A 12285-nucleotide genomic window follows, 5' to 3' on the forward strand; every position below is an offset into this window, starting at 1 on the left:
CACACACACACACACACACACACACACACACACACACACACACACACACACACACTCACAGACTTACACACACAAAAACACACACATACATAGACATACACACACACACATACACACACACAAACATGCACACACACATCCATCTGCCACTCTGTTCGTTATCTCCAAAGCCTTCTCTCATTTGGTTGTCAAAGTGGAGGCGGCTGCCTCAGCTCACTTCAGCGTGTCTGGATGTTTGACTGTGGAGAGAAGCTAGTGATTCTCCTCCGGCTGAAACACTCCCTCTCAGCTGGGTTGCTGTATTATTCAGCTACCTCATCATTCAGGAGAGCATATGTGAATAAGAAGGTTGCAGACTTTCTGGCCTTAAAACAGTCTGAGATTGTTCTAAGTATGTTTTTTTGCAAAGGTGTTAAGGTTTGAACTCTTATTACGTGCTGAATTTGGTAGGGAAATCATAAGCTTTTTTTCTTCCAGGTCATTTGCATGGTATTTTTGGTTGACATGGAAAAAGCTTCACAGGGAGCAAACATGGGGAAAAATGAAACAGATGTTGTACACTAGTTTACGAAGATTTTCTTTTTTTTTTCTTTATCCAAAGACACAAAATTGACTCTGTACCATGTATAAATTATAGCTGTGGCACAATATATAATTGATGGTGCAATTTTAGAACACTGTGAAGTGATTGAAACTGAAAACTGAATTAACAACAGCTTGCTCGATCAGGATAAAGCGCAGTGTCACACTTTGATTTGAGTCCAAAATAAGACACTTAATTAAAACTTCAGTGTGTGGTGACATTTAAACAGAACATGCTGCTTTGCTGTCCTTAGGTCACTTCATACACAGCCTAGTTACAGCTTGACAGCTTTCTCCCTCTCCATTTTTTTTTTTAGTCTTTTCCCCCACCTCTCTTTCTCTCCCCTGTCTGTTCAGCTGAGATGATGAGAGATGGCGATAAAGATAGGGAAATTGTATAGAGTAGGAGATACACAGGAAGAAAAGGCTTAAAAAGAGGAAGACAGCACCTCCGGTGGAGTCACAGATCAGCATCCGGGAGCACACGATGAAAGCTTTTAAAAGCCTCTCTGATGGAGGGAGAGAAGGAACACCCTTAGGTGGTACTCAACATTCTCACTCTTCTCCACTCTTCTTGCTTTCCTTCATCTGTTTTTCTCTCATTTGTGGAAAATATCATTTAAATACTCCCATGCAGCGATAACACATCCACCGTGTTAACCTCCTCATCTTGTAATTAAATCCATTCGTTATCAGAATTTTCCACTCTGGTGTTTTGAGGATGGTGTCATTTAGCTGGGTTTTTATGTCATTTACGTCCATCCGTTTCACACCGGCATTTCAATATTGAGAATTCAAATGTAAATGTACCTCAAATGAGAGCAAAGCCTGGTGGCATTTGGTAGCACCCACACAAACAAAGCCGAGAAATGTCAGCTCTTATTTTTGGCCTTGTATTTGAAAGAAATGGCACTTTTGGATGCTTCTTGTGTGCAGCCAAACAATCGACACTCCTCCAAAGAAGGTCCCAGTGGACATGGTAGATACACACACACAGACACACACACAGACACACACACACACACACACACACACACACACACACACACACACACACACACACACACACACACACACACACACATTCTCTTTATTATATTCACTCCCATATGCACAGTAACAGCTGGGTTCCCTTCACTTTTTCTACATTTTGTTATGTTACAGCTTTATTCCAAAATTGATTATATTCATTATTTTCCTGAAAAATTCAAACAGCAGCCTATAATGATAACAGGAAAGAAATTTGTTTGAAATCTTTGCAAATTTGTTAAAAATAAGAAACATAAGAATTCAAAGCCTTTGCACAATACTTTTTCAAAGCACCTTTGGCAGCAATACAAGCCTCAAGTGTTTTTGAGTATGATACTGCAAGCTTGGCATACTTATTTTGGGCAGTTTCTCCCATTCTGCTGTGCAGGACCTCTCAAGCTCCATCAGGTTTGATCGGGAGTGTCGGTGCTCAGATAATTTCAGTTCTCACCCAGAGATGTTCAATCCGGTTTAAGTATGGGCTCTGGCTGGGCCACTCAAAGACATTGACAGAGTTGTCCTTTAGCTGTACTTATGGTTGTTTTCCTATTTGAAGATGGACAGCATGCTCCAGTCTGAGGTCCAGAGCACTCAGGAGCAGGTTTTTTTATCAAGGATGTTTCCTTTCTCCACAGAAATGAGCTGGAACTCTAGCAGATGCCCCATTCCACCAGAAAGAACCAGGTGCTGGTTCAGAGTGCTGGTTCCACAGGCGAGCCTTCTAAGAACCGGTTTGCCTTTCCATGGGCTAGAGAGCCATCACAGTGCCAAGTCTTACATCACTGTATACAACGTTATACAGCAACGTTAGCACAGCAGCGGCAAACACAAACACAACATCAACAATGGCGGATGTTGCTTTACTGATACTGGCTTTGTGAACCTACATCGGCATCGAAACATGGCGAATCCTGATTTAAAAATGGCGTTAACGACGTAACCCGACGTAACGACCTGACGCATACAGTCATTAAGTCTAGAGCAGCAATGTTCTGTTGCTTTTAAGAACCACTTTTCCAAAGCCGGTGCTTTGGGTGTTGAAAAAATAACTGATTTTAAATTAGGCTCTGGCTCTGAACCAGCACTCAAACTGCCTTGGTGGAAAAGGGGCAAGAGTGACCATCGAGTTCTTGGTCACCTCCCTGACTAAGGCCCTTTGCCAGTGATTGCTCGGTTTGGCCGGGCGGCCCACCTTAGGAAGAGTTCTGGTGGTTCCAAACTGCAGACATTTTTCTGTACCCTTCCCCAGATCTGTGCTTTGATACAATCCTGTCTCAGGGGTCTACAGACAATTCCTTGGACTTCATGACTTCATGTCTGATATGCATTGTTAACTGTGGGATCTAGACAGGTGTGTGCATTTCCAAATCATGTCCAATGAACTGAATTAACCACAAATGAACTCCAATCAAGTTGTAGAAGCATCTCAAGGATGGTCGGTGGAAACAGGATGGACCTGAACTCAATTTTGAGTGTCATGGCAAAGGCTGTGAATTCTTATATACTGTACATGGGATTTTATTTGTTTTTTATTCTTAATACACTTGCAAAGACTTCAAACAAACGTCTTTCACGTTACCATTACGGTCTATTGTTTGTAGAATTTTCAGAAAAATAATGAATTGAATTCATTTTGGAATAAGGCTGTAGCATAACAAAATCTGGAATAAGTGAAGCGCTGTGAATACTTTCTGGATGCACTGTAATCCAAATTCTCACCAAACAGTCTAATATTGACTCACTGTTGGGTTGGTGAGACTTTATAGTTATTGCTCTTTGATAAGTGCATTCAGTTGTTAAATCTTCAGCTGTTTTCAGCTATCATGCAATAATGAAACCTATTTGTGCTTGTCTTAGGGATAACCTTCTATTAGGGAACATATGTATGCCTACAGCACAAAACATCTTTTGATGCGGCTATAAAATACACACCCAGTGCTTCATTTTTACTAATGTTCAATTTATCAAGACTGTAACACAGCACTCTAACTGCATGACTGACAACCTTCCACTCTGTGACTTGTAAAAGTTAAGGTTTTAAAGCTGCTGTCAAATAGCGAATTAAAAATGTTGTTTTTCTGAAGATTTTTCATTCAAGGTCTTAAAATTGCAGTATATCATTATGCATCTTCATAAAAATGTATTTAAAAAAATGTATTTATTTGGCCAAAAATGAGCCTCGCTGGATTGAGGCACAGCTGGTGGGATTTGGGGAGTTTATTTTATAAATGTTTATTTATCGGTGGGAAACATAAGACACATCCAGAGTAGATAATTGCATACGTGTCAAATAGCATTGTTTTGCACAGTAATTGCACTATAGTTATGTTCATAAAAGGTCAACCGAGTCATTATGCTTCCATATTTAACCATCATATTGAAACCAAAACATATTGTTTTTTTTCTTCTTTCGGCTGCTCCCGGTTCGGGTCACTACAGCGGATTATGTGGTCAGCATATTAGATTTGGCTACACCGGATGCCATTCCTGACACAACCCTCGAAATTTTATTCGGGCTTGGGACCGGCACTGAGAGTTAACTCCTCAGTGGATGGGTTAGCTCCCTGCCCGGGAATCGAACCCGGGCAACTCAATGCGAGTGCGGGATTCTGCCGTAAACATATTGTTTAGTCACATTTTATTTACTAGCAGCAGATAAGGTTAGAAACAGGATTATGCATATTTCTTATTTGTGTTTGAAATCTGCTCGCCAGCTAGATACAAGCTGAATATAGACATGTCAAGGTGACAACAGTTACAGCTACTGGAGGTTTACTGCAGGAGGAGAAACAGATAGGTAGATGTGGTTTATGATACTAATTACTTAAATGTCTAAGACATCAAACAGAGCATTTAATCAGCCACACTTCCCATTTTGCTGCTTGAATTCTTGCACAATGTTCCCTCAAATACATGCTATATACAGTACAGTATGACCATGCTTGAATACCACTTAAAAAAAGAGTCAATATGTTCCCTAGCAATGGTGCAATAACCTTTTGTTCTTCTCAGTTTAGCTAATTAGGCCCATTTCAAAGCCTTTTTGTGTTATCTTTCTCTTTTTTTCCAGTCTCACAGCACTCCACCAAGACTTTAGAGTCATCAAGCATAAGATGTCTTTCAGGCTAATAAGTAGACTCTCTGCTTGTATTGTCATAATTTATAAAGTTGTTCTTTTAAACTACTTATACATATTCTCTGAAGTTATAATTCATCTAAACTGGTGCTTTATCTAGCTGCTGGTTAAAAAAACAGCTTGAGATTGCAGTCTTAATTCACTCCAATTGTTGTTAAATTGAACTGAAAAGTGATTTGATTTGAAGGGAAAAGGCATTAATTTCACACGATTTCTTCCAAATTGAAGGTACAACTCGTCTACCCAGAGAAGGAGAAGTTCCTGGAGTGGATTACAACTTCATCAGTGTAAGTGACTTCAGGATCTTGGAGGAGAGTGGATTACTGCTGGAGAGTGGAACTTATGATGGTGAGTGTAATAAACCAGACTCAGTAAAGGAGTCAGGCTGCATGTGTAGTGTTTATTGAAGCAGTATACTATCCAAAGTGTTAGGAAGGCAACGATCACAATACTGATATTCATCATCGAACAGAATTTAGACTAGAGATTGGCAATAGTGGTGTTTAGTTCCTGAACGAATCAGTGTTTTTGAACAATTCTTTTATGCAAACAAATCATTCTCCATCATTTCCATTTACTGACTCATATAATTTGCTCACATAAGTATTAAGCTTAAGAAAACAAAATCTTAGGTTTAACCGCTTTTTCATGCATTTTAGAGCATGCTATAAATGAACATGTCATTGGTTGGAACTACATTATTGAAGGAACATGCCTTTTACTGAATAAGAATTGGTGCTGAGTCTGAATTAGAGTGAAACAGATTCTGTATGAACAGGAACACATGGTTCGGTATGAACTAAAGGAACTAGTGTGTAAATGATAAGATTGTACTGGGACTTGTCATAGTGAAGTGGTTCATGGTGTCCAGCCTCATTCATCCCATCCAATGCGGTATAGAAGACCAGTCATACTTACACAATAAAAATGACGTAGACAAAAGTTCATTATTAATTTTGTGATTTTTGTGGGTTTTCCAATAAAAAACTGAAATGTTTAAAATATAATATTTGCTGTTTTCTTTATATTTTATGTCCCAGTATATTTGTAGACATGCGCATTTTATAACATAAACAACAACAACAAGGGTCACTTAACGATCAGTAAATTAATTAGAATAAATCTTTTTGGTGAGTTTTTTTGGTGGACGAATTGAAAATACCACCACTAACTGGGAAGACTATAGTGAAGAGGAAATGATCCGCTGATTAAGAACAGTGGAGATATAGACCTCTAGAGACAAGAGAAAAATATCTGTCCTCCTGTTGTGGGCTGCACGGCATGTAGACTAGAAACTGGTGTTCGGATGAGACGTAATGGAGATACAGTACAGTATATAAATATGTCACATACATACATAAATATTTGAAAAATGTTGAATTACATGTATATTATTATTAGAATAATCTTAAGACCTTCCTAAGTTCAGATATGTAGCATTTAGTCACAGCTAAGCAGAGGGATAGATTTAGTAAGAAGGACAGATTTAAGGATAGAATGTGTGAGATTATATTGTGTTAATGCGCTGTGAAAAAGTCTTCCACTGAACTGCTATAAAGCGCACATAAAAACAGGGATCGGGGAAGTGAGCCACTGTAATAATATCAAACCTCACTAGAGCAGCTTCACATGTACCAGAGAGAGGGCTTAGTCACAGTACGATATTCCCTGCTTAGAGAAATGTCACACATTAGATCATTACTGACCAGCATGAAAAAAGGCAATAAAGCTAAATTAAGCTTTTCCTCTTGAGAGTGGTGCTTGTCTGGAGTCTTCACTTTGTTGTTCTCTCTGGGTGACATAATAGATCTGTGACTTTTATTTTAAGACATCTGCTTCTACAAGAAGCAAGGCACTGCAAACATTATGAACTCCAGAGTGACATTAGATGTAAATCTGTATTGTGAAAAGGGCGGAACGAGAGACAGTGCGTGTCTGAGTGTGTAAGTCTGTTGGAGTTAATGCTGTCCCATGTTGCATCTGTGATTATACAGTAGCTGTTCCAGGGAAAAGCCTGCTGGGATGCCCTGGCAGATCACAAAGACATGTCCATATGCACCCTTCCTTGGAGAGTAGATGCTGTGCTTCCAGAAGCACATGGACCCATGCACACACAAACACATACACAAATACCTAAAGTCAAAAGTATGAAAAACAGAAATCTAAACATGTTGAACTGAAAGTTCGTATATTTAGACACACAGAAGTCACATTAGCTACTGTTTTATTGTCTTTCGCCATGTTTTGAACACGGTAAGGTTTTTGAGCCAGGCCTTTCCCTTAGAACAAGTGCAGCATGTTCCAAATGTAATACATAATGGATTTTCAAAGGAGAATTCCCATCAACACTATAGTTTAATCTTAGATTAATTACAAGCTGAGCTCAGAAATGTCTCAGCATCTTTTAGCACTCCCTGCCACTCTTTTGTCAACAGTCTGTATTGATTTAGTTTTTAGCAGTCTCTAATACAATAGTAAGTGAGCTTGGGTAAGGTTGCCAAATACGAGCTGAATGTGAACACTAAAGATTATATTGTGATTGATCACCTATGAAAATTGAAACATTGGAAAACTGGTCGGAAATGGGTTCAGTGTCATTTGGAAACATTGCTGACCTGCTGTCTTCTCAACGAGACGGTTTTAGGAAAGGAAAGTCACGTGACACTTGTGATGTCATATCTTTGTTGAAGGTGACAGGTGTCTTTGTGATTCAGGTGATTTTGGCAAAAGTATTCAACCCACGTATTAGATTCCTCTGGGCAGATTCGCCTGGATTAGATCGTTCCTCTCAGTATTTTTATTTCAAACCACTGTGATCTTTTTTAAAATCAAAATGTATTATTTGTCAGCAGCATCTTTAACATTTAAAATAATTGAAAAAATGTTGCTTGCATAAGTATTCAAGTCTTTTAGACTTTTACTTGGTTGAATCACCCTTTGCTGCAATAAAAGCTAGGCAGACTTTTTGTTTTTATTTAACCGTTCGTTGCACCGGCCCTGTGCTTGTGACCATTGCCCCTCTGAATGGTAAAGATGCTCCAAAGCATTAGTTGTTTCTCTAAAGCATTTGTTATTTGTTTGTTTGTTTGTTTGTTTGTTTTTGCTGACTGAAGTAGATTGTAATATCCCTCTGTATTTTGCTCCATCTATTCTCCTTTCGATTTTGAATAGAATCTCGTCGGGCCGCAGTGATGGTTACAGTTAAATATTTTATTCGCGAAAGACAGGCAAACAAATCCAGAAAGTCAATTTCTGCTAATAAGTAAGTCATTGGAAATTCCCCAGAATAGGTTAGTAATATGAATGTGTGTGTGTGTGTGTGTGTGTGTGTGTGTGTGTGTGTGTGTGTGTGTGTGTGTGTGTGTGTGTGTGTGTGTGTGTGTGTGACACTATTCTGAGGTTGTAAAATTCTAAGAATGTCTATTACTTTGCTAGAAAATAATATTTACTAGCTAGAGCTATTTTAATATTTTACAGGTGAAGGCCAAATATGTCAATTGGTCCTCATTAAGACAATTTCTGGAACCTGGTGGGTTGAATATTTATGCAGGCAGCATTTGCCGTTTTTATTTTCTTTGTTTTTATTTTCCATGTGTCTGATCAGTTGCAGGGGATGAATACTTTTGCATGCCACTGTAACTAGCATTTGCAAATATTCACGCATTCATTTGAGATTCACTTGTATAACACGTCATGGAAAGCCACTTGAGGCCACAGTATGTTGAGAGGCCATTTTAACCTTTTTGGGACCTGGAGATGGTACACAGTGACACCCAGCTGGCAGGCTTTGTAAAGTCATGCTGTGACGGACGTGATGCACAGACATTTTCAAAAATAATAGTAAAAGCAACTTTTATAAAGAGCAGAAAATAGCAGATAATTGATCAACCAAAAATGAGCACAAAACCGTATTTAGCGTGGCATGAGTTGCTTCAGGTACATTTCGTCTCAGGTACATTTTGTACATTTTTTTTCTTTGTACGCTTTTTTCAAAGCATTTTGGGGAATCTGCTAAAGTCTGTCTGGAGACTTTGACTGTCACCCCGTCTCTGTTTGTGCAGGTAATCTCCGAGAGCCAGCTTTTTTTTTTTATCTTTTACTTGGCGGACTATCAATTACTTTAACGTTCATTTTTCTTCTTTTTTTAATTTTCACTGTTACACTGTTATTTTTAACCTGATTTTTACTGACCTAATGATGTTAAAGTGAGTAAATTAACCTTTAAGACAAAAGTAGTATTTAAAAAAATAAATCTCTGTCTAAGATTTTTGTACAGTGCTGTTCTTTGAGCTGAATGTCTTTAAGCAATGCCCACGAAGACGAGATGAGCCACGTAGAAAAGAATATCAAAGCAGTGGACAAGTGTCTGGCTATGGTGAAGACCCAGTACGTACTACCCAGTACGTACTGTAGGTCTCATAGACAGGGAAGTTCATTGTGCCTTTCCTTCATGGCAGCTGAACAGCTCAAAAAAGCTCAAATTGCTGCCATCTAGTAGTCACGAGCTGTTACACAAATAGCTCCAAGAAGCAACATATATACACAAGGTGAGATGAAAGGAAAGTAATGGCACTATGCCAATGGTATTTATGTCATATACAGATTTTTACAGTCTTCTTGTGACTTTGGTGGAGGTATAAAAAAAAAAAAAAAGCATTGAAACCTTTCTGTTCTTTATTTTCGAATTGTCACATTCTACATTTACATTTTCTTGCTAATCCCCTTGGCTAATGAGAAGTTGTTCATTATTCTCAGTGCTTCCGGCATGCCGGTTCATATTCTTAAGTTAATTAGCAATCAGATCTAATGAGCAACTGTGGAATTATGATCTAGTTGATAAAATAGAAGATGTGGGCAATTTGAGTAATCTCTATGAAGGTGTGTCACATTTTCATTCTTCGATAAATCACACAGGCTCTTTTCTTCAGCTGACAGTCCTCAGGGAATGCCATTTGTTTATTTAGATCATCATCTTATCGTTCTTTGCTGACATGGAGATGACCTTCCTCTTTACACAGCCACGATTTCAGTAACATTAAAAAAATGCTGAGATGCTGTTTCCCTCAAAATCACATTAGTCAGCTCTCTGTAGCACACCGTTGACAGATGACCTCACAAATGGGCTTTGATGCTAAGCTGTGATTATACCTTAATGACACTCATACACCCAGAAGTTGTTTGTTTGGTTATTAGTCACTGGATCAATGTGGCACATTAGCAAACTGTTTAACCTACATGCAGCTTTGAATGTCCTGTATCTGACTTTCTCAATCCTTTAATAATAAAGGTGACTTCGGTACTGTTACAGTCCCAGTGCATGTTTAATTAGAGTCAGTAATTGCATAGTGTAAAGAAAAACGGCCTTAGCCTTATGTGTGCTCCATTTCTGTTTTCTAATTACTCTTGTTGTATGGTGCAAAGTGAAAGTCATAATGTAGATGATGAGGACATTTTTTGGTTAATATTTTCAGAAAAAATTGTTTGACTTTAACCTAGTTTTATCTGCATTAATTATAATCAAGATGTTTTTTAATTTATGGGTGTATTATTATTATTATTATTATTATTATTATTATTATTATTATTATTATTATTATTATTATTATTATTAGTAAGACAGCACACAAATAGAAACAATAATCCTATAATTGTAATTAATCCGGGTGTAATTCATGAAGATTAAGCAGTTGATTTGGAAAGAAATTTTTCCCCTTTGGCATAGATACAATCATACTGAGTGAATTTAGTGTCATGTTGAGAGAGAGAGAGAGAGAGAGAGAGAGAGAGAGAGAGAGAGAGAGAGAGAGAGAGAGACAGACACACACACACACACACACACACACACACACACACACACACACACACACACACACACACACACACACACACACACACACACACACACACACACCAATATATTAGAAAATCATTTAAGCACATTATACAACACACTGATTAGATGCTCTGTTATAGGTGTTGAATATGAATGAACTGTTTTTACATTTGAATAAAACATGGAGGACGGGTTCATTACTAAATCCATTGGAGAGTGTAATTGCTATCAGAGTGCCACCAAAATGAGAATGTTTGATGTGTCAATCTACACAATGTATTGTCCTTTCCAAACCCATTGTCTGAAATGAGAGCTCTGGAAGCAGGCAGAGAAGCAGTTCTCTCAGGTCCTTTATTTATTTCACCTCATCATAGCCTGAAAACTCTGCTTTCTGATCTGAATGAATATTAATTTAGAGCTAAGCTGCTCCTTATTCACTTCCTCTGGCAGCTACTCACTCCTCTGTTGACTTTCATGACCGTGTCTTTGACCAACAATGCTGTGCATTTACAGTCAGTGTGGCTGCTTTAGATTCTGAAGGTGAGAAGCTGTAATCCAGTGCAAGTTGTTTTTATTTGGTGGTTTTTCAAGTACACACGTCTGAGTGCTTTAAATTTAAACTTAGCGTAACCTACGTTCTTAGTCTTATGAGCATGAAGTGCCTTTTTATATAAGGGAAGGGTGACTCAGTGTCGCCAGTTTTACTGGAGCAGAATAGGGTTTTTTCGAGCAGCCGTGCTTTCAGAAAGCGTCTAACATCATAACTAACACACATTCAGCTGTGCTTTAGTGACACATTTTTTTTTACAAAGCTAAGCATTGAATTTGATTAATAATTTTAGTTTTACTGTATTTTTAAAATCAGAAACTCGTAATAATAATCTGGTCTTATGCTTTTTGAAGGAAACTACTATGGCACACCCAAACCCCCTGCAGAGCCCAACTTGGTTCAGCCTGATCTGGTTGACCAGGTGTTATTTGAGGAAGAATTTGGCACAGAAGTTCAGCGCAAGCGTACCACCTCTGTCAGCAAGATGGACCGCAATGACAGTGTTGTCCCTGAGGAGGAAGACGATGACGAGCGGCCAGCGCTACCAAATGGCCTTCCAGGTGTGTGTGTGTGTGTGTGTGTGTGTGTGTGTGTGTGTGTGTGTGTGTGTGTGTGTGTGTGTGTGTGTGTGTGTGAGTGTGTGTGTGTTGCCTACATATCTGGTTGTATACCGCAGACTCAACCATGAAATTGTTTCCACTTCAGATTGAAGGTCAATACAATATTTCAATATTTTTGGAATATAGAATACAATTAAAAGAATAGGACAGCAATAGAAAATATTTAGCTTTATATATTTGGTGTGGTCAGATTTTTCTTTTTGTTTTTATAGCATAAAAATGACCTCCTACTGTATATTTTTCCACAGGACGTGTTTCAGATCAGAGAATACAAACGTTAATTAACAGAAATTTAGACCATTTGATCATGGTCAGGGTGACAGGATTGATGGAAAGAGCAGTGGGGAGAAACTTATTTGAAAGTACTTACTCAAAAATATATGAATCCCTTTTATGTATAATTTCAACTGTTACTGCAGTTGATGGAGCTGCAGCCTAGGATTGATTAAGCTCTTGGTTCCAGCATGGATCTCAGCATGCTTTCAGATATAAACAAGCATGCCTAATTCTAAGGTGAACATTTTTCCCCATTGTT

General features: G+C 38.3%; 1 protein-coding gene across 6 annotated transcripts in view; it reads left to right on the forward strand.

Moving 5' to 3' along the window:
- The window catches only part of LOC113643037 (membrane-associated guanylate kinase, WW and PDZ domain-containing protein 3), a 105638-nt gene that overhangs the window by 67409 nt on the left and 25944 nt on the right, over nucleotides 1-12285 (forward strand). For all 6 annotated transcript variants that reach the window (XM_047814247.1, XM_027147016.2, XM_027147017.2 and 3 more), the window contains exons 4-5: nucleotides 4976-5095; nucleotides 11484-11690. In XM_047814247.1, coding sequence (XP_047670203.1) covers nucleotides 4976-5095; nucleotides 11484-11690 — 327 coding nt within the window. The remainder of the gene's footprint in view (nucleotides 1-4975; nucleotides 5096-11483; nucleotides 11691-12285) is intronic.

This window comes from Tachysurus fulvidraco, chromosome 5 (assembly GCF_022655615.1).
Source record: "Tachysurus fulvidraco isolate hzauxx_2018 chromosome 5, HZAU_PFXX_2.0, whole genome shotgun sequence".
In the NCBI taxonomy this organism is placed as follows: Eukaryota; Metazoa; Chordata; class Actinopteri; order Siluriformes; family Bagridae; genus Tachysurus; species Tachysurus fulvidraco.